The 22,691-nt window shown below is 48.3% G+C and overlaps 1 protein-coding gene across 3 annotated transcripts in view; it reads right to left on the bottom strand.

Annotated features, from left to right (window-relative positions):
* Positions 1 to 22,691, bottom strand: part of CUL9 (cullin 9) — a 44,125-nt gene that overhangs the window by 10,456 nt on the left and 10,978 nt on the right. For 2 of the 3 annotated variants that reach the window (XR_007724872.1, XM_050786881.1), the window contains exons 9-28: positions 22,333 to 22,540; positions 18,870 to 19,066; positions 18,288 to 18,505; positions 16,729 to 16,975; positions 16,218 to 16,323; positions 15,433 to 15,660; positions 15,063 to 15,153; positions 14,753 to 14,924; positions 12,462 to 12,567; positions 12,075 to 12,170; positions 11,634 to 11,809; positions 11,241 to 11,374; positions 10,689 to 10,868; positions 10,371 to 10,480; positions 9,808 to 10,295; positions 8,986 to 9,214; positions 8,711 to 8,900; positions 868 to 1,013; positions 595 to 724; positions 241 to 440 (exon numbers count right to left, since the gene is read on the bottom strand). Coding sequence is in view for 2 of the 3 variants with exons in the window: in XM_050786881.1 (XP_050642838.1) it covers positions 241 to 440; positions 595 to 724; positions 868 to 1,013; positions 8,711 to 8,900; positions 8,986 to 9,214; positions 9,808 to 10,295; positions 10,371 to 10,480; positions 10,689 to 10,868; positions 11,241 to 11,374; positions 11,634 to 11,809; positions 12,075 to 12,170; positions 12,462 to 12,567; positions 14,753 to 14,924; positions 15,063 to 15,153; positions 15,433 to 15,660; positions 16,218 to 16,323; positions 16,729 to 16,975; positions 18,288 to 18,505; positions 18,870 to 19,066; positions 22,333 to 22,540 (3,652 nt within the window). In the remaining variant the exon portion in view is untranslated. The remainder of the gene's footprint in view (positions 1 to 240; positions 441 to 594; positions 725 to 867; positions 1,014 to 8,710; positions 8,901 to 8,985; positions 9,215 to 9,807; positions 10,296 to 10,370; positions 10,481 to 10,688; positions 10,869 to 11,240; positions 11,375 to 11,633; positions 11,810 to 12,074; positions 12,171 to 12,461; positions 12,568 to 14,752; positions 14,925 to 15,062; positions 15,154 to 15,432; positions 15,661 to 16,217; positions 16,324 to 16,728; positions 16,976 to 18,287; positions 18,506 to 18,869; positions 19,067 to 22,332; positions 22,541 to 22,691) is intronic. The other variant, XM_050786882.1, reaches the window with a different exon arrangement.

The raw sequence follows: 22,691 nt of genomic DNA, 5'->3' as shown, positions 1-22,691 counted from the left end.
TGAGCCACTGTGCCCGGCTGGATTAAATGACTTAATCATGCAAACTCTTAGAATAGGGCCTGGCACATGGTAAACACTCATGCCTTATCTTTACCTCCTATCTGTTCTGTCAGGCACAGAAAACCCAGATGGAAATGTCACCCTACAGAAGTCTTATATTGAAAGAGTTCACTGTGTTCATCCCCAATCCCAAGCATGATTCCCTCCCTCCCCCAACTTCATGGTCCCCTCTCTGCCTACCAGACAAACCAGCTGATCAATGTGGAGGCCCTTTTCCCCATGGGCTTTGAGAATACGAACAAGAAGACAGCTCAAGAGATTCCTCTTCTGTTCCAGGGTTCGGCCCTCATCCTTCTCTACGTTCAGGTATGCCTGGGGAGGTATCAGCCACAGGGCCTCCCCACTGCGCTGGCGCCCAGGCTCATGAAGCCGCAGCACACCTGGAACCCGCTCCCAGTCAGGTACCGGAGGAGGCAGAGGGACAGATGAATGGGGACTAAGATGACCCCATTCTCACCCCTACTACAGTCCCTCCATCCTGAGGGCGACCCCCTGACCAGCAGCAGAGGCTCAGCCCGGTCCCCAGTGACCTACCCCTGTGTGGAAAGTCCTGGCCCTCATGCAGGGTCAAAGGGCCATTCCCCGAGGTGAGGGGCACGAGTGCCTGGAGCAGCAGCTCTGGGGAGAGGGCAGAATCCTTCAGCAAGGTCTCTACTGACACCTCCTGATGAGGAGAAATGCCCAGTCAGTAGTCAAAGGAAAGAAAAGAAGAGGGGAGGAAGGATGAAAGGAGGAACAGGGTTTAGGAGGAGAAGAGCGACAGACAAGGTGGCAGAGAAGACAGAGAGAGGCTAAGGGCTGAAGCACCTCTGTATGATTGAAATTCAGCAGCAGCCACATCTGCACGGTGGACACATGCAGTGTCTGGTTCCCAAACTGCAGCTCAGCCCGGCCCAGCCACGTCCACTGCAGTCGCCGATGTGGTCCCATGTCCAGGACTGGATGGTTCTGACCTAGGCAAGTGTCAAGGAGAAGGGTGGAGACACGGAATGGGCGAAACGAGGGGTTTAGGGGTTGAGGTGTCAAGCTTTGCTCCTGCTAGTCCCTGCGGGGAGGAGGGTCCCAGCATTTTCAGACAGATACCTTGTCAAGCTTCCAGATCTCAGCCTTCTCTGCGCCTGCCTCCCTGGTGAGCCACAGGTAACTAGGAGCCCATCTCTAGACCCAGAGCCTAGCCCTGAGCCAGGCAGGTTCCATGCAAAAACACCAGAGAGAAAGCACTTGCATTTTTCCCTCAAGGAGCTCACAGTTTTAAAGACCCACTAAGCTGGATCTCTTCCTCCTCCTGTTTCACAGCTCAGGCAGGGTGAGCTTGAGACATCTGTTCATACTGGAAAGCAAGGAAGCTGTCAAAGGGGGAGTATTAAAGGGACCAAGAGCCTACCTGAGAGTTGCTCTCTGACCAAAGACGGGACAATTAGAGCATAAAAAAAAAAAAAAAAAATCTGCAATGTGTGATGGAACCACATAAAATATTTTAAAATCTATGAGTTCATAATGATATATTTTTAAAAGACCCCATTGGTTATATTTAAAACATACTAGAGAACCAACACATTATTTTTAAAACTAGTTAAAAATAATTGGAAGAGGAAACCATCAAGCCTTTCCTGAATAAACCGGACTTCAGGGTAAATAAACAGTTGGTGAAAGGAAGTTTCTCTTGAAAGCATTCCAGCTAATACATGAAGAAGGAATGACAGAACTAGATATAACTATTTCATAACCCCTAATGAAATGATAGACCTAAGCAATGGTAGAAACGCCTGCCTGGTGAAAAACTGATGGAAAATTACATGTAATGTATAGACATGACTGACACACTGAAATCCGCTGATTCTTCTCAACATCACAAAGGGAGACAGGCTGAACCTGCCTCCTGGTGGAAGGACACATACCACCACTGAAGCGTTCTTGCCCGAGAAATCAAACCCAAATCTGGATAAGCCTCTACACCTACAAATCAGTTTTCAGGAAATAAAGGAGACAGAGAAATATGCTTGAAGACACCATGTGAATGCAATCAGGAAAATCCAGCCTGTGAATGAATAACCCACTTTCCTCCAGAAATAACTGCAAGGAGGATAAAACGGGAGATGGAAACCTATAGAGTAAGGGAGATGTAAGATAATGCAACCAAATGCAATGCATGGACCTTGTTTGGATCCTCACTAAACAAAATAACTAACAAAAAACTCCAAGGCAATCAGGGAAATATGAGCAATGACTGTATACTTGATACAAATTGCAAATTTCTAAATATTTGATAATTGTAGTATCCTTTTCTTAAAAAAAAAAAAAGAGCACTTATCTTTTAAATTTTTGGGGGGGAATAGATGGGAGTACAGATTGAAGCAAGATTGGCCATGAGCTGATATATGTTGGAGTTTAGTCTGTCTACATTTGTATATGCTTGAAATTTATAATAAAAAGACTTTTTAAATGAGGGTGAAAATAACCCTTCTCAGACAAATAAAAAAACTGGTAGGGTTTTCCACCAAACTCCTCAATGAAGACACCTTTTTTTTTTTTTTGAGACGGAGTTTTACTCTGTCCCCCAGACTGGAGTGCAGTGACATGATCTCGGCTCACTGCAACCTCCACCTCCCAGGTTCAAGCAATTCTCCTGCCTCAGTCTCCCGAGTGGCTGGGATTACAGGCGTGTACCACCATGCCTGGCTAATTTTTGTATTTTGAGTAGAGACAGGGTTTTGCCATCTTGGCCAGGCTGGTCTCAAACTCCTGACCTCAGGTGATCTGCCTGCCTCAGCCTCCCAAAGTGCTGGGATTACAGGCATCAGCCACCATGGCCGGCCTGAAGGCACTTCTAGCAGATGTATTTTAAAAAGAAGAAGGATCAAGAGGCAAAGGAAATGGTGGCTAAAGCAATTGGCATGGTGGCAAATGTAAATATCCCTGAATAAATCATAATAATGACAATGTTGGAGGTTAAAAAAAGATAATTCTAAAATATGGAACAACAGTAATAAGTAATATGGGAATTAGAGCTGGAGTTAAGATTTTCTAAGATCCTTTTATTGTTCAGAAAGGTAGGAAGTGATATTAGCTAATCAAGGATACAGGTTAAAAACACAAGGGTATTCAATTATAAAAATAGAATGCCTAAGTTCTAAAACTGATATAGAAAAAAAATAAATTTTTTAAAAACGATCAATCAATCCAAAAGAAGAAAGAAAAAAGACAGCACAAAAACCCAGGGTAGAATCATATGTACATAGGTGCTCAATTTATTCTTCTTTAAATACAAGAAGAGTAAACAAAAACACAAAATAAGAAGTTAGAAACAGCCAATTAATTAATGAATAATAAATGAATTCATTATGAGTTTATTATTTATGAATTTATTACGAATTTGTTACTCATAATGGGCTAAAATTGACATCTTAAAAAGAGATTGTCAGGTTGAACAAAAAACAAATTCTAGGTTTTTATAAGACGTGTGCCTAAAACACTAAGGGTATGGCAAAGTTAAAAGCAAAACAATCCCAGGGGAAATTCTAACAAAAGTAGAATACTGGCATGATTTTAAAGTATCTTCCCTGACAGACCGCTCATTAATTATAGCAAGGAGAAAAAATATTAACTATATGAGTGGAGAAAGCAAACAACCTCTTGGCCAGGTTGACAAAATTAACCTCATAAAGAAGGGGCAGATGAAAACTGTGTGCTTCAGGGTGTAAAGCCTTGAGAAGTACATGCCTGCCACATGCTTAATATTTTGCCTGGGAATGCATAACCTGAATCTAATCATGAAGAAATATACCAACTTAAAATGAGGAACCATTTTTAAAAAGTAGGCCAGGAATGTGGCTCACGCCTGTAGTCCCAGACTTTGGGAGCCCAAGGTGGGCAGTTCACAAGGTCAGGAGTTCGAGACTGGACTGGCCAATATGGTGAAACTCCACCTCTACCAAAAATACAAAAATTATCCGGGTGTGGTGGTGGGCACCTATAATCCCAGCTACTCAGGAGGCTGAGGCAGGAGAATTGCTTGAGCCCGGGAGGCGGAGGTTGCAGTGAGCTGAGATTGCACCATTGTACTCCAGCCTGGGCAACAGAGCAAGACTCCATCTCAAAATAAATAAATAAATAAATAAATAAATAAATAAATAAATAAATAAAATAAAAAATATAAAAGGGGTCGGACGCGGTGGCTCATGCCTGTAATCCCAGAACTTTGGGAGGCCAAGGCAGGCAGACCATGAGGTCAGGAGTTCGAGAACAGCCTGGCCAATATGGTGAAACCTTGTCTCTACTAAAAGTACAAAAAAATTAGCCATGTGTGGTGGCGTGCGCCTGTGGTCCCAGTTGCTCTGGAGGCTGAGGCAGAAGAACCACTTGAACCCGGGAGGCAGAGGTTGCAATAAGCTGGGATCGTGCCACTGCACTCCAATCTGGGCGACAGAGCAAGGCTCTGTCTCAAAACAAACAAACAAAAAAGTAAAAGGACCGTATTCTCCAGAAATGTCAGTGTCATAAAAGGCAAAGGATGGCGGATGGGGAACTATTCCAGACTAAAGGAGACTAAAGAGACATGCCAACTAAATGTTACAGGTGATACTAGACTGATCCCTTCCTGGACAAAAAAATGAAGTCATAGAAGACATGATGGGTCAGTTGAAACAATTAGAATGGCTGGGCGGGGTGGCTCACGCCTGTAATCCCAGCACTTTGGGAGGCTGAGGCGGGCAGATCACGAGGTCAGGAGATCAAGACCATCCTAACATGGTGAAAACCCCATCTCTACCAAACATACAGAAACAAAACTAGCCGGGCGTGGTGGCGGGCACCTGTAGTCCCAGCTACTCGGGAGGCTGAGGTGGGAGAATGGCGTGAACCTGGGAGGTGGAGCTTGCAGTGAGCCGAGATCACGCCACTGCACTCCAGCCTGGGCTACAGAGTGATACTCTGTCTCCAAAAAAAGAAAAGAAAAGAAAAGAAAAATTAGAATATGGAGGCTGGGCGCGGTGGCTCATGTCTGTAATCCCAGCACTTTGGGAGGCTGAGGCAGGAGTTTGAGACCAGCCTGGCCAACATGGTGAAACTCCGTCTCTACTAAAAGCACAAAAATTAGCCAGGCGTGGCCGGGCGCGGTGGCTCAAGCCTGTAATCCCAGCACTTTGGGAGGCCGAGACGGGCGGATCACGAGGTCAGGAGATCGAGACCATCCTGGCCGACACGGTGAAACCCCGTCTCTACTAAAAAATACAGAAAACTAGCCGGGTGAGGTGGCAGGCGCCTGTAGTCCCAGCTACTCGGGAGGCTGAGGCAGGAGAACGGCGTGAACCCGGGAGGTGGAGCTTGCAGTGAGCTGAGATCCGGCCACTGCACTCCAGCCTGGGCAGCAGAGCGAGACTCTGTCTCAAAAAAAAAAAAAAAAAAATTAGCCAGGCGTGGTGGTGGGCGCCTGTAATCCCCGCTACTCAGGAGCCTGAGGCAGCAGAATCACTTGAACTTGGGAGGCGAAGGTTGCAGTGAGCTGAGATAGCACTACTGCACTCCAGCCTGGGGGACAGAGTGAGACTCCGTCTCAAAAAAAAAAAAAAAAATAGAATATGGAAAATAGATCACAATACTTATACCAGAGTTAAATTTTTGAAATTGATAAATGAACTGTGGTTATATAAGAGAAGACTTTTATTCTTAGGAAATATGTACTAAAGTACTTAGGGGCAAAGGGCCAGCATATACACAATTTATTCTCGAAGGTTCAGAAAAATAAAAGTCTCTCTATACATACATATATACACACATATACACAAACAAAGGGCAAATGGTAAAAGCAAACGTTAACAAAATGTTAACAAAAGGTAAACTTGGATAAAGAGTATGTAGGTATTCTTTGTATTATTCTTGTAATTTTTCTGTAAATTTGAAATTATTTCCAAAGAAATTTTTTTAAGTAAAGGAATAAGCCAGGTGCGGTACACACAGAAATATACACGAAGAAAAAAAAATCTGAACCTGATGAAACCTCTAGATCTAACTTTCATTATTAAAAAGTTTAAGGAAGCCAGGTACGGTGGCTCACACCTGTAATCCCAGCACTTTGGGAGGCTGAGGCGGGAGGATCGCTTGAGTCCAGGAGTTCGAGATCAGCCTGGCCAACATGGCAAAACTGTGTTTCTACAAAAAATACAAAAATTAGCTGGGAGTGGTGGTGCACAGCTATAGTCCCAGCTACTTGGGAGACTGAGATGGGAGAATCACTTGAGCCTGGGAGGCGGAGGTTGCAGTGAGCCACCCGAGATCGTCACACTGCACTCCAGCCTGGGTGACAGAGTGACACCCCTCTCAAAAAATACAAGTAAAAGGACAAATTGCATACTTTGAATGGTTAAAATGGCAAATATTATGCTAGTTATATTTTACCACAGTTTAAAAAAAAGGTATGCAAAAGATTAAGAACTTCTCTCCATGCAAAAACAAAAAGCTAAAAATAGAAAAAGATAAACTGGAAAGACAATAACCAAAGAAAGTTGGTATACTATTAATACCAGAAAAAAACAGACTTCTAGACAAAAAGCTTTATTAGAAAGAAAGTCACTTCATAATAATGTTTCATTGACTCTGGAATTTCTAAACCTGCATGGTCCATCATAGTAGCCATCAGCCACATGTAACTATTTAAATTTAAACTGATTATGACTGAGCGCGGTGGCTCACGCCTGTAATCCCAGCAATTTGGGAGGCCAAGGCAGCTGGATCACCTGAGGCCAGGAGTTCGAGACTAGTCTGGCCAACATGGTGAAAGCTCGTCTCTACTAAAAATACAAAAATTAGCCGGGCATAGTGGTGCACACCTGTAATCCCAGCTAATCAGGAGGCTGAGTGAGGTAGGAGAATCGCTTGAATCCAGGAGGCGGAGGTTGCAGTGAGCCAAGATCAAGCCATTGTATTCTAGCCTGGGTGAGAGAGCGAGACTCTCTCTGTCTCAAAAAAATTAAAATAAAATAAAATAATAAACTGATTACAATTAAATGAAATTATTTAGTTCATCGGTTATATTAGCCACATTCCAAGTACTTAATTTCCATCAATGACTATCATACTGAATAGTGCAGAAAATAATTTTTCCATCATTGTAGAAAGTTCTACTGGATGGCACTGTTAAATTATTTTAACCTTCTAACAAAATAGCCAAAAAATATATATACAGTAAAACCAGTATGATTAGCAATTTTGAAAAATTCACCATCATAGTGGTAATTTTAGCACACCTCTCTCAGTAGTAGATCAAGTAGACAAAAACTACTAACTTTACAGAAGATGTAAACAAAACAATTAACAAGGTCAATTTGGTGAAATATGTAGAATCCAGTTAAGAATACACATTCTTCTTAATCACACATGAAACAGGTAAAATACGACCATCTACTAGGCCATAAAGAAGTCTCAATAAACTGCAAAGATTCAGAATCATAGAAACCATGCTCTTTGGCCACAGGGGAATGAGGGTAGAAATATAAAACAAAAAAATAACTGAAGAAAAACTTGTTTGGAAATTAAAAATATATTCTTCTGAAAAACAAAATAAAGAAAAAATAATAGAAATTTAAAAATTCTTAGAACTAAACAATAATAAAAATAATACATAATAAAAACTTATGGAACATCCCAAATGTCCATCAACAGCAGAAAGGGTAAATACATCCATACAATGGAATATGACTCAGCAAAAGAAATGAATAAACGAATGATACCCCTGACAACTTGGATCACTCCCACGGACATTATGTTTCGTGAAAGACATCAGACACAGCAGAATACTGTATGATTCCATTTACATGATGTTCAAATACAGGCAAAAATCTATGGTGATAAAGGTTAAAAATAATGATTTCTCCTGGAAGAAGACATTGACCGGAAAGGGGGCATGAAGGAGAGAGCCTTCCACAGTGCTGGAAATGTTCTGTATCTTGATGGGGGTGTGAAGGAGGTAGATACATGGGTGTATATTAATATAATAATTTATGAAGCCTTATAATTAAGAATTGTGCACTTTACTGAATACTAGTTATATCCCAATCTGAAAAATCTTTTTGGCCAGGCACAGTGGCTCACCGAGGTGGGTAGATCACCTGAGGTCAGGAGTTCGAGAGCAGCCTGGCTAACATGGTGAAACCCCGTCTCTACTAAAAATACACAAATAGCCGGGTGTGGTGGTACACGCCTGTAGTCCCAGCTACTCGGGAGGTTGAGACAGGAGAATCACCTGAACCCAGGAGGCAGAGGCTGCAGTGAGCCAAGATCACACCACTGCACTCCAGTCTGGATGACAGAGTGAGACTTCATCTCAGAAAAAAAAAAAAAAAAATCTTTTAAAACTTTATAGGATGCCACTAAAGCAGTATTGAGGGGAAATGAAGTCTTAAAAACTTTTATTTGGAAAAAAGTCTGAAAAGACTAAAAATCAATGTTAGAAAAAGAAAACAGAACAAATTCATAGAAAGTCAAAGGAACTGATGAGAGCAGAAATTAATGAAACTACAACCCATGCTTTCTCATCCCTCCGTAGGAGCTAACATATTTCTTCATATCTATATCCTGTCCAAAGGTCCTCTCCTCTTCCTTTCTTGCCACCCCCAGTCTCACCCCGATCTCCAATTTCCTCTCCCTAGTTCCTCACTCTGGCTGTAGAAACTGGAGAAACAGTCAAGGGCATCACAGAATTCTGTGGGAAGGCACTTTCTGGGATGGTACAGGTAGCAGAGTGGGGAGACCGGCCAGCAGCGTGGTGACAGGACCAGTATAGAAATGGCTGGACTTGGATCTTCAATAAATAATTCTTTCTCAGCTTCCTCTTCCTCCTCTTCCTCCTGAAGGACATAAGGATTTCAAGGGCCCTTGGGCTCCCTTCTTTGGTCTAGTCTTCTCTCACTCTCCTATTCTCCCTGCTCTTACCTCCTCTTCCTCTAGTCTCTTTTCCTCCTCGTCTTCCTGCTCCAAGAACAACTTGTCAAGCCGCTGGAGCTGGAAGAGGTGGAACTGGCGCTGCAGCTCCTCAGAGGTACTCAGGCTCTGCAGCATCAGCTGGGGGAGGCGGTTGGGAAAACAGAGGCCAATCTCCTCCAGCACGGCCCCCTCCAGCCAGCTCGAGCCAAAGCTCAGGAGACGGTCCGCCATATAATGCCTGCAGCACACACAGCCCGGGCCAAGCCTCAGTGTGGGTGGCAGCATGGCCCAGCCTCCCCCTCAAGAATGTAGGTCCCTCTGTCCCTCTGCCTGAGTCACACACCCTACCTCACCTCTTCTCTCCCACTCCCTTTCCACCAATGCATGACCACCTCCACTTTTTTCTTTTTTTTTTTTTGAGACAAAGTCTCGCTCTTGTCACCCAGGCTGAAATGCAATGACGCAGTCTTGGCTCACTGCAACCTCCACCTCCCGGGTTCAAGCAATTCACCTGCCTTACCCTCCCGAGTAGCTGGGATTACAGGTGCCCACCACCACGCCACCACTCCTGGCTAATTTTTGTACTTTTAGTAGAGACAGGGTTTCACTATGTTGGTCAGGCTGATCTTGAACTCCTGACCTCAGGTGATGTGCCCACCTCGGCCTCCCAGAGTGCTGGGATTACACACGTGAGCCACCGCGCCTGGCCAGCCATCTACATCTTTCTCTCTCCTCTGCACAGCCTCTTTTCTCATCTCCCCTATAAGACTCAATCTGTCCACTCTCCAGATCTAGGCCTCCCATCCCCTACCCCTCCAGACCTGCACTCACTGATAGAAGTGCTCAAAAGTTGTGGCCAGTTCCAGACCAGAAAGGACCATAATGGGTTCCAGGTGCCGCTGAAGCTGCCCCAGCATTTCCACTCCAGGGGCTCCACCAATCAGGCCACCCTGGATCTGCTGGTCAATGTACCTGGCAAACTGCTCACTCATCTGGGGGCAGTGGAAAGGGCATGGGCAAACCATGAATGAGGGAGTGGAGGAGACTGGGGAGCGAAAGGAGGTGAAAGGGCAGAGCAGAAAGAGATGAACTTGGGACATGACCTTATAGCCCTGTGGGGAGCTGGTGGGACTCACGTGAGCAGCAGTGAGGAAGGACTGCTGCAGCAAGGCGCCAGAGAAGCCACTGCGCAGAGCCAGCGTGAAGGCTGCCCGAGGCCCAAACAGCTCGGAGCCTGCTCTCTGCAAGTGCTCATAGAGTTTACAGTAACGAGGCACAAAGTCTGGGGCCCCCCAAGCTGCAGCCAGGAATCTGCCGACCTGAGAAGAAAGGCAAGAAATGACATAAAAGGAGCAGCCCCTCCCCTCCGCAGACTTCTGCTTGCTTCTGCCCACCTGCTCCTGCACCACGCTCAGCCAGCATTGGGTTATGTTCCTCAGGCTGCTACTTGGAAGCACTGGCAAAGGCGCCGGGCTCCGGTCCCGACCCTTACTGTTCTTGCTGACTGTAGAGACAGAGGGAGAAGGAAGAGGTTTCATCTCAGCCTCTAGGTGAGTACACCCGTCTTGGGTAGTGATCTCCTGGAAAGGCCAGGAAGTCTCAGGGGCCTGGAAAGGCTGGTAGCAAAGCAGCAAGAGTAAGATCCAGGGAGAAGGGAGCCAGATACACCACTGCCCGCAGTCTAAGCTCTATTGGCCACGGTTGGGACTTACAGGGCCGAGTGGATGGCTCAGGAGAAGGCCCAGGAGGAGGCTCCACATGCACCAGCAAGTGGCAAAGGCGACGAACTCGAGAAGCAAAGGACGCTGCTCGACTCAGGGGGTTCTGAGAGCTCTCTCTCTGTTCTAAGTACTGATCCAGCAGCCATCCCAGGGCACTCACACCTTCCGCATCTGAAAGAAGACAGGTCAGGAACAGGTCTCCATGGGAGATGGGAGAACAGACAGCCCAGGGCAGAGGAGGGAGAAAGATCAATTGTACAAAAAGGCTTGAGGGATAGTGGGGCCCTAGTCCTCCCCTCACCAAGGTTTGCTTCAGCTGGAGTCAGGGGAGATGGTAACAGGGCGGGGATGGGGTAGTGGGGAAGATTCAAATACCAGAGTCTCAGGGAGCAGTGCCTGGGGCAGGAAGGAGAGAGGAACATTGAGGTGACAGGCCTTCAGGGACAAAGACAGGAACCAAAAGAACCAAGAGCATTAACTCAGGTGATCCCTGGGAATAAGGACAAGGAACTGGTTAGTGGGGCCAGGTGTCAGCATGGTTACCGGGAGAGGTGATGTTCTGCACCAGGGGGCTGACCAGGGCCTCCCAGCAGGTCTTGCCCAGTGCTTGGGCGGCCTCATCATCAGGGAGGAAACGGTCGGCAAAATTCTGCTCGTGGCGCAAAACCCTGTTCAGTCTGGGAACAAACAGTGCACAGTGGAGGATTAAAGGCACTGATTTCCCAGAGGCCTCCATTCAAGTGCAGATCAGCTCCCAATCACCCCTGTTAGGTCCCTGACCCAACTTGTCCCAATCAACACAAACTTCTCACCTATGTTCAACTTCCCCCTCATGTCCTGGCTGCAGCTTTCCCTTCCAGACTCCCACAGAAGCATCCCTCCTACTTCTTAGTGCCCTGTTCCCTTACCCATCTTCCTTCCTCAGGCCCCACCCACCTGGGACAGAGCTGGAGGAGGCGCCGGCGGTCCTCTGCTATGTCCCGGCTCCAGGCTTGTGCCCGAATTGTGTAGAAGAGACATGTTCGGCGACACAGCTGCTCCCGGAACAGTGGCCAGAATGTGGGCTTAGGGCCCAGGACCTCCACACCCCGAACCCGGGTGTCAATGCCGCCCTGGAACATGCACAGACTTATCTGTCACCTAAGCCTCTTGAGCCACTAAGTACTACCAAAGCCAAGCCTCCTGCCCTGAGCTCCCTAGAACTGCTCAGGACATCCCCACATCTCTGGGACTCAACAGGTCCCTGGGCCATCTCCCAAGCAGATCAAGGAGAAACCTTGGCTAAAGCCCTGGCCTCTAGATGTTAGAGAATGCAGCCACTCTGGAGACCCTGTGCCACCTCCTCCTCCTCAGCCCTGGCTGATGCCCTGGCACCACCTGCTGGCAGCGCTTTATGCGGATCTGGATGATAGGCCAGAAGCGGTTCAGATTCTCCAGGAGGATCACCCGGCTGGCAGAGGGCATCACATTCACCTGGCAGGGCAAGGGAGAAGAGGGAAAGGAGAGAGCTGTCACCTCCAGAAACAGGGTTGGAAAAACTGTTGACAGTAACCAAGTTGGTCATGGTGTGTGCCCTTCACTTCTCCTGCAGAGCCCAGGGATGGACGTGGCTCTGCATCCCTAATCCCACTCTCACTGCTTACAAGGCAATGCCTTGCCAGGAGGAAGGGATGTCACCATTCCCAGGGACTAGGTCCTTCCCACAGGCACTGGGACAAAAAGAAGGACGTGGAGCAAGGTGAAGGGGGGCACAAGGGTTCCCACCGTGTTGAGCTCAGTGCTGATGCAGCTGGTGCTGTCACCCCCAAACACCACCACCCTGGCTGGCATGTAGCTTGAGTCCTCACTGGCCACCAACAAAGTGAGCTGCCTGGGAGAGAAGAAAGGAAACAGTCAAAGCTTGGCCTCTGGACATGGTGGCTCACACCTGTAATCCCAACATTTTGGAAGGCTGAGGTGGGAGGACTGCTTGAGGCTAGGAGTTTAAGATCAATCTGGGCCATACTGCAAGACCCCACCTCTACAAAATAAAAATCAAAAGAAAGAAATAAAAAGGCCAGAGCCCTGGTTTTAGTTCAAAACTATTTCAAGCCACCACTTCTTTCTCGGGCACCTGTTCCTCTGCTGGCTCCTGACGCAGCTGTCCCCACAAGACCCTGTGCTCTTCCCTTTATATTCCGCCAAAGTAACTTAATTTAAACCCACGGTTTCAACTGAAAATTAATACACAGAAGACTCCAGATCCACATCTCTATCCCAGACCACTCTCCTGAGCTTTCATGCTGTGTCCCCAACAGGTCATGTCATGTCCCATAGGTGCCTCAAAGTCAACATGCCCAAATGAAATGATCATCTGTCCACGTAAACTTGTCCCGCTTCCTATTTCTCCCCTGGGAAATAAAACTTCTGTGCACCCAGTACTCAACTAGAATACTGTCACTGTGGCCTTCACCTTCTCATGTCTTCCCTCACCCAAAGGCAAGCCTTGTGGACTCCACCTCTGAGGATTTCCCAGTCCATTCCCACTCCTGCTGTCTAACTGAACACATGGATCCTTTCTCTACTAGACCACTGCATAAACCTTCCATCTCTTTCTTCTGATCTCCAACCCTAATTCCCACAATTGCCAGAGTGAGCTTCCTCAATAAAAAAATCTAGTTTTCGGCCGGGCGCGGTGGCTCAAGCCTGTAATCCCAGCACTTTGGGAGGCCGAGACGGGCGGATCACAAGGTCAGGAGATCGAGACCATCCTGGCTAACACGGTGAAACCCCGTCTCTACTAAAAAATACAAAAAACTAGCCGGGCGAGGCGGCGGGCGCCTATAGTCCCAGCTACTCGGGAGGCTGAGGCAGGAGAATGGCGTGAACCCGGGAGGCGGAGCTTGCAGTGAGCTGAGATCCGGCCACTGCACTCCAGCCTGGGCGACAGAGCGAGACTCCGTCTCAAAAACAAACAAACAAACAAAAAATCTAGTTTTCGGCTGGGCGTGATGGCTCACGCCTGTAATCTCAGCACTTTGGGAGGCCGAGACGGGTGAATCACGAGGTCAGGAGACAGACCATCCCGGCTAACACGGTGAAACCCTGCCTCTATCAAAAATACAAAAAATTAGCCGGGCGTGGCAGCCGGCGCCTGTAGTTCCAGCTACTCGGGAGGTTGAGGCAGGAGAATGGCGTGAACCCAGGAGGCGGAGCTTGCAGTGAGTCGAGATCGTGCCACTGCACTGCAGCCTGGGCCACAGAGCAAGATTCTGTCTCGAAAAAAGAAAAAGAAAAAAAATCTAGTTTTCTCTCTTCGCTTCTTAAAATCTTCTAATGGCTCTCCAAGTTTTGGAATAAAGTTCAAACTGCTTAGCTCACAAAACACTTTGTGATCTGCCTTTGCCTACTTTTCTGGCCTGTATCTTCTGCCACTTAGATATACAGTTTTCATTGCAGCCAAACATGACTACTAAAGTCCTTCCAAATACAGTTTCTTACTTCCATTTCGCACATATGCTGTCCTTGTGCCTAGAATATTGCCCCCTCTTTATCTACCTAATTTCAATGTCAAAACCCAGCTCAGTCACCCCCTCCTTCCAGAAGGAAGTCTGCTCTGATGCCTGTCAGTCTCAGGTCCACATGTGGACAGCAATGCATTTTCTTACTCTGTGCTCTTACTTGATTTTCTAGTGTAGCTCCCCAGCTGGAATGTAGGTACCATATCTTATTGCGCTTCTATTTCCAGACCCTTGCACAGTGCCTGACACAAATGCCTGGCATTAAACAAATGCCCACAGGAGAAATGGATAAGTGAGCTGTTGATCTCCCTCAACACTAAGCACAGGGCAGTGCCATCTGTACCTGTTGGGGTACAGGTCACCAGATTCCAGGAGTGAGGGGAAGTCTATACTCAGCACAGCAAAGGCAGGTCAATATGTCTATGTGTTCACTGCACAAAATAGGTTTGAGTGTGTCCCTCAGGCATGTGGGTTATAGCTGGGGTTATGTGTATCTGGGTGCTTTGGCGAAGTATCCTGGGGCACAGCAGAACATTCATATATGTGTGTTCACACCTAACAAGAACACCACGGTGCATGTGCAGGGTGATGTAGTGGGAGCCGGTGCTGCCGTTGGACTCCCAGTAGGTCTTGGGGTTGTGGTCCGTCAGCTTGCTGGCCCGGTGTGGGTTGGAGGACACCTCCACCTTCTCCCAGCACTTGTCCTCCTTCACTTCCACACTGGAGCCTGGGGGCAAGTGGGAAGGGGTGGCAGTCACAGCCAGGTTAGTTGAGAGAGGGAAAAGGAAAAGGTCTAGGGAGCAGGAAGGGAAGGGGAGAACAGACACTGGATGGGAGCCAGGAGAAAGCAGATGAGGGCACTAACCCTGGCAGAGATGCCTGAGGAACACATCAAAGAAGGGGATATTGATGGGTTGGTGGGTTCGTCTGTGGTCTTCGATCTGGCCCAGCACCATCTGCAGCCGGAACATCAGGGAGAATGAGGAAGGGGAGAGGGAGGAACACAGAGAAACACCCAGAAACAGGTCGACAGAAAAAGTAAAGGGTCAATGGTACACTCAACTCCTCTCTCCCCACATTTTGACAGAACCATGTAGAGTCAAGGTTAGGAAACAAGTGCCCCAGATTTGCTACAACCTGTGCCAAACAGGGATACCAAAGAGGAACACAGTGAATCCCCTTCCCCTGCTTCTGACTTGCATTCTCTCAGCTGCATACCCACAGCCGCTCCTCACCTGAATGCAGCCAGCCAGGATGCTAGAGGTGAGGTTGCTATAGAGCTGTGCGTACTTCTCACACTCTGTCACCAGGTCCCGAAGCTCACAGCCCAGCAGCAGCTGAGCTGAGTGCTTGTCCAGGACTTTGGAGAGGACCTCTTTTGCTCCCAGGCAGCAGAGCACCACAGCATAGTCCTTATGCATCAAGGCCAGGCGATGTAGGAAGCAGGTCAGCTCCTGAACAATCTGAGTCCAGAGCCACATAGATTCATTTACAGGAAACAAGAGGTAGGACATGTAAGGATTGAGAAGAGGGTTCAGTAGAGGAAGTGTTGTGGCTGAGATTGCGGAGACATGCCAACGCCCAGGGAAACAAGAGTGCCAAAGTCAGGGTGGAGTTAAATAGAGGAGTGCTGGGACTCCAGAGTGAGTTGGCAGAACAGAGCTTCGGCATAGCTTTCCAGGCTGCTTCCTGCCAGGCCAAGCTATGTTAACCCTGGGGACTGAGCCTTGCTCTCCAATGCACAAACCCTGAAGGGAGGAGAGCTGTTTGGATTGGTGAATGTGGGCTTCTCCTTAGTCCAGAATTTAAAATCCAAATCTAAAATCATCAAAATGGTTTATACTTCAAAGATCCCAGTTCTGGAGACTCTTAGATTACATTACCCTTCCTCTTCCTACACCCATCCCAGTGCCCCAAGATCCATTCAGAAAGGCTCTGCTGTGCCCTCCAGAGCCTCACAAGGAAGTTGGTGCCCCAGATGCTGCCCATCCCTCCCTTCCCCTTACCAGGGTTCTAGTACCTCAGAGTCACTGCTAGGGCCACTCAGGCAGTTGAGGCAGGGCTCCAAGACCTCGTGCCAAGGGAGGACCATTGCCTCAGGGAAATCCAGCAGTCGGGTTATGACCCTGGTGAGGGGACAGAAACGAGTAAAGTCAGGCCAGGCGCAGTGGCTCATGCCTGTAATCCCAGCACTTTGGGAGGCTGAGGCGGGCAGATCACCTGAGGTCGGGAGTTTGAGACCAGCCTGACCAACATGGAGAAACCCAATCTCTACTAAAAATACAAAAGTAGCTGGGCATGGTGGCGTATGCCTGTAATCTCAGCTACTCGGGAGGCTGAGGCAGGAGAATCGCTTGAACCTGGGAGGCGGAGGTTGCAGTGTGCTGAGATCGCGCCATTGCACTCCAGCCTGGGCAACAAGAGTGAAACTCCGTCTCAAAAAAAAAAAGAAAAGAAAAGAAACAAGTCAAGTCCCTGAAGTCTGCCAGTTTCCCTCGTCCCAATGCATGGTGCCTCAACAGGTCTCTCACCTCAGCACAGACAGCAGCAGAGTCTTGTTGGGCCCCGGAGCATCCAGAGTCCGCAGCAACAGGAGGAAAGGCTGGGTCTCCTGCTGGAGGCGCTTGAGGAGGGGCCTCACGGCACCCCCGGGGCTGCCCTCACGGCACAGCACACGCTCCAAGTCCAGGAGTAGTTCTGCAGATGGGCCCCCAACCAGGGATCGAATCAGTAGCTCAGGGGACCCATCCTGACCCTGGATGATGGGGGTCTCTAGTGCTGCAGCCAGACACACCGGAGGGAAAAATGTGGATGAAGAGTCTTAACAGTTTGCCAAACTGAGAACTGGGGAGGTCCAGAAAATCACCCCAAAATTTTCTTTCTATATTGAGGATGTCTACAGTTTTTAACCAAACTATGGGGGACTTTCTTTCCTGATCCCAAATACAAACCTAATCACATTTGAAAAAAAAAACCTAGTATAGCAAGCATTGTCAAGTTAAACACAAGACATTTTAAATCTCTTATAGTCGTATTATTAAATGTTAGTTATAGTAAATATTAACTATGATGATTACATTCCTGTACTACCTGCATGGTGGCTTTAGGTACACAGACTAAAAGATACATACATATTTACTATTTTTCTTTTTTTTTTTTTGGAAATGGAGTCTCGCTCTGTCACCCAGGCTGGAATGCAGTGGCGAGATCTCAGCTCACTGTGACCTCCACCTCCTGCACTTAAGCGATTCTCCTGCCTCAGCCTCCCAAGTAGCTGGGATTACAGGCACCCACCACCGTGCCTGGGTAATTTTTGTATTTTTAGTAGGGACGGGGTTTCACCATATTGGTCAGGCTGGTCTCAAACTTCTGACCTCAAGTGATCTGCCTGCCTCAGCCTCCCAAAGTGCTGGGATTAAAGGCGTGAGCTATTGCATCCTGCCACATATTTCCTATTTCAATATCCCTCCGTACTTCTAGGTTTTCACTTGTTTTTCAATCACAAAGGGTTTCTTCCCCAGTATCAATATTTAATGTTTCCAGGCACAAGCGTTCTGTACCATAAATTATAATTCCTCTTAAGAAGGCCTCCCTATTCTGTGAAGAGAAAGTCAAACTTAGGCCAGGCACAGTGGCTCACGCCTGTAATCCCAGCACTTTGGGAGGCCAAGGCGGGCAGATCACGAGGTCAGGAGTTCGAGACCAGCCTGACCAACACGGTGAAACCCTGTCTCTACTAAATACACAAAAATTAGCCAGGCATGGTGGCATGCGCCTGTAATGCCAGCTACTCAGGAGGCTGGGGCAGGATAATTCCTTGAACCCGGGAGGCGGAGGTTGCAGTGAGCTGAGATCGTGCCACTGTACTTCAGCCTGGGCAACAGCAATTTCCTTGCACATATTCCACAGTCTCCCTCTTCTTGGTTGGGAAATTCTACTTAAGACCTAACTTGAGCACCACAATGCTCACTCATTTCCTGAAGTCTCCTTGTATCTTTCCAGTAAGGAGCTGATATGTAAACTTTAGCCTTCATGGTCACTGGCTGGCACTGTGTGATTCCTCTGCAAAACCACCCCTCCACAATGATACCTGCATGCTCAGGGCTGCCCGGCGGCTCTGAGTAGCGATTGAGAAGCATCATGAGGATGGTGCGTGTGGTAGGCATAGGTTCTGTCCCTGGTGCTATCCCTGAGTGCCTAAACAACGTGTCTCTCAGCTCTCTGGTTATAATCTGGTCTCCCAGAGTGTGGTGGTTGCACAAAAGCAGGTTGAGCAGGAGCAAGCCATTTCTCGCTGCAGAAGAGCACCTGGGAGGAGGGAGGTGACCAGGAAGAACCTTAGAGACCATGAATGCAATGGAAGCAGCAAAGCAAGCACAGAGGGCTGGGCAGCTAGGGAGCAAAGGGCTCCAGTGGGCCCTCTGAGCCAGGACATCTGATCCCCTGACCTCAGGCCACTCCTCCCAAACCCATAAAGGGAGGTCAGTGTGTCTCTGCCCTCTCTGGGAATCTCCCTATCCCCAATCCACTTGCATTCTCTTCCAACAACAATTGCTTAATCCAGAGGTGACAACACGAGGGGAATTTCTGTGGAGAACATGAGCCTGGAGCACAGGAGTAGCAGGGTTTGGGACTAAGCAGGAGCCTGGAGTTGGGAGGGTAAAGCCCTGACCCCTCAGTGTTCAGCATCAGGATCACGGCTGCAGGGACAGTGAGGAGCAGGCTCTCAGAGCCCGGGCGTGTAGCTGAGTCGATGCTGGCGAAGATCTCTCTGGTCATCTGAGCATCAAACAAAGAGTGGATAGAATCTCGGCCAGTAACAAAAGTGGGGATCTCCGAGGAGCTGGCGATGGCCAGCATCTTCAGTGCCTGTGAGGGGGATGTGAGAGCAGAGTGAGGAGGGGGCAAAGCCACCATGAGGAAAGGGAAGCCTCATTCTAGACCTCAAACTTTGGGGCACCTGAGCTGTTTGCAAATAGGTAGAATAGGAGACAGAAATGGAAGAGGTAGTGATGGGATATCAAACACTACAAAGAGAGGGAAGGAGGCAGGGAGGAAGGAAAAGAAAAAAGAAACTAAACAACAAAAAACCCTGAGACTGGATGGTAAAATCAGCCTTCCACTCCTCTCGGCCCCCAGGCTCGCAGCACCAAGGCTACCGGAGTGGGACAGCCACCCCTCCTGTATCTTCCCCTCAGGATGGTGCCCCTCCCAGCATCTAGTTGTCTTCAGGGGCTTCTCACAGTTGGCTCCCATCTCACTTGCACTCCTTCCTTTGCAAAATCTCTCTTCCCTTGAGCTCCATGACTTCACATCCTCCTGGCATTTCTCCTACCTCTCTGGTGTTCCTTTGCCCCAAGGAACTGAGGTTCCTTGTCCCCTTTCTCTGGACTCTGCGCTCACCCACACTGAGGCAACCAGGTTCATTCCCATTGCTTCAATTACCACCTATACGCCAAGTCTCCACAACCTGTGTCTCCTGGCCTTAGCCAGTATCCAGCCCTTCTATTTTTATTTATTTATTTTTTTTGAGACGGAGTCTCGCTCTGTCACCCAGGCTGGAGTGCAGTGGCCAGATCTCAGCTCACTGCAAGCTCCGCCTCCCGGGTTTACGCCATTCTCCTGGCTCAGCCTCCCGAGTAGCTGGGACTACAGGCACCCGCCACCTTGCCCGGCTAGTTTTTTGTATTTTTTTAGTAGAGACGAGGTTTCACCATGTTAGCCAGGATGGTCTCGATCTCCTGACCTCATGATCCGCCCGTCTCGGCCTCCCAAAGTGCTGGGATTACAGGCTTGAGCCACCGCGCCCGGCCTCCAGCCCTTCTAGACAAGACTTCTTGGTTGTCTCACAGGCAGTGGTTGGCATTATAGGAAAAATTAATTGTAACGTGTAAACTTGTTTGCTGGGACTATAGAGAAAAATTAAATTAAAATAGATACTGCACAATCACAGCGGAAATGGTCTCTCCTGGTGAAAGGGTTGATTCTCTACAAGAAACCCACGAGAGATGGACTGGGCTAGAAATAATTCTCAGGACAATCCCTCTTGTAAGGCCTGGACCCTCCAAGCAACTTCTACTTCTCAATGAAGCTTTCTCCCTGTAGTTACACCACCCTGCCCCAGTTAGCTGAGTTCTGTAGACTTTAAGTTATTAACAAGATGACATAATTTTATTTCAGGGCAAGATTTTTTTGAGATGAAATCTCACTCTGTCACCCAGGCTGGAGTGCAATGGCGCAATCTCAGCTCACAGCAACCTCCCTGTCCTGGGTTCAAGCAATTCTCCCGCCTCAGCCTCCCAAGTAGCTGGAATTACAGGCATGCACCACCACGCCCGGCTAATTTTGTATTTTTAGTAGAGACAGGGTTTTACCATGTTGGCCAGGCTGGTCTTGAACTCCTTACCTCAGGTGTTCCACCCGTCTTGGTCTCCCAAAGCGCTGGAATTACAGGCATGAGCCACCATGCCCAGCCATTTTTATTTTTATTTTTTTTGCCATGATCTATAGTGGATGGCAATTGCTATGTTTTGGTCATGTAATTTGAGAGGATCAGGGAATTCTTTGAGCATGATGGTCTAGACTATGAATGCCTGGCTGCTCTTGGTCCCATAAAGAAAAGTACCCCCAGGCTGGATGTGGTGGCTCACACCTGTAATCCCAGCACTTTGGGAGACCGAGGCGGGAGGATCATGAGCTCAGGAGAGCAAGACATCCTGGCCAACATGGTGAAACCCCGTCTCTACTAAAAATACAAAAAATTAAGCTGGGCATGGTGGCACGCACCTGTAATCCCTGCTACTCAGGAGGCTAAGGTGGGAGAATTGCTTGAACCCGGGAGGCAGAGGTTGCAGTGAGCTGAGATCGCACCACTGCACTCTAGCCTGGGCGACAGCGCAAGACTCCGTTAAAAAAAAAAAAGAAGGAAAGGAAGGAAGGAAGGAAGGAAGGAAGGAAGGGAGGGAGGGAGGGAGGGAGGGAGGGAGGAGAGGGAGGAGGAGGGGAGGGGAGGGAGGAGACAGGAGGAGAGAGGACGGGAGGGGAGGGGACAGGAGGAGAGGGAACAGGAGGGAAGGTAATGGAAGGGAGCCTCCTGGCCTCTCCCAGGACAGCCTGCTCTAAGAGGACGCGTGCTCCCGTTCATGCTGCTGCCATTATACTACTGGAATACATTCTCAGAACTGCTCTGGCCGAAGCCGGGCTGTCTCCCTCAGGAACCCTCAGGCTATACAGAGCTCTTCTGCCTGCACCACCCTACCTGCCAGTACTTCTGTCTGGAGTAACCAGTAAGCCAATTCTTCTGTAAGCTACTCTGGATAAGGGCCTTCCTTCCCGATTCTCTGGGCAATGGCAATGCTGGCTTTGTTTTACCCAAATCTAGTAACAGAGTATTTTCTACATAAGGGTGCCACTTGGATAAAAGAGGAAAAAAAAAACTTTTTGGTCACATCTAGAAAATTAGTTTTTAACCAGACACCTAATCATAACTAAAAAGGCAGGAACACTCAACAAACCTGAAAACTCAACTCCTGACCTTCTCCCCATATCTCCTCCTCCTGCCACATTCTCTCTCAGTAAACGGCCACTTCATGCAACCCTGCTGCTTAATTTTACACCTGGGAGTCATTCTTAACCCTGGCCTGGGCCGGGCATGGTGGCTCATGCCTGTAATCCCAGGAGGCTGAGGCAAGAGAATCACTTGAACCCAGGAGGTGGAGGTTGTAGTGAGCTGAGACAGCGCCACTGCACTCCAGGCTAGGCAACAGAGAGAAACTCCGTCACAAACAAACAAACAAACAAAAAGCCTCCTGGCCTGGCACAGTGGCTCATGCCTATAATCTCAGCACTTTGGGAGGCTGAGGTGGGAGGATCACTTGAGCCCAGGAGTTCAAGATCAGTCTGGGCAACATAGCAAGATCCTGTCTCCACCAAAAATAACTCCAAAACTCCTTTTTTCCTTTTTCCAAACACTCAATCCCCAAGAATGTCCGGATCAAACTCTTAAATCCATCTCCATCTTTCCATTCCAAAATCTACTCACTGGTCTGAAGCACCAAAGTATTTCCTCAAGATCAGTAGTCCCCAATCTGCCTGTCTTGCCCATTGTTCTCTCCCGCCAGGCCCAACGTACTCACCGCCAACCCAGCCTGCTGCACCAAGACAGAAGTCTTATATTCTTGCATGCAGACCAGTACAGCATAGATGCCACCCTCCCTGGCAAAGAGCGGTCGCCACTCGTGCTTGGTCATGAGCAGGTAAAGGAGGCGCAGGGCCTGCACCACCACCATCTTCTCTCCCACCTGGTTGGTCAGCAGCTCCACCAGCATCTTCACTAGCTTCTCTCTGACAAGAGAAGAGACGTTGGGGCTCCCCATCCCAAGGAGTCTTGCCTGACCTCCCAGCCATGGCATCATCGGAATCCCTGACCAATCCCATCCACCAAGAGCTAGTCCATCCTCTCTGCCCCACCCAAACCTGCTCTCCTTGCTCCAGT

This window comes from Macaca thibetana, chromosome 4 (assembly GCF_024542745.1).
Source record: "Macaca thibetana thibetana isolate TM-01 chromosome 4, ASM2454274v1, whole genome shotgun sequence".
NCBI lineage: Eukaryota > Metazoa > Chordata > Mammalia > Primates > Cercopithecidae > Macaca > Macaca thibetana.
Note: the sequence above shows the minus strand (reverse complement) of the source record. Positions and strands in the feature narration are given on the sequence as shown.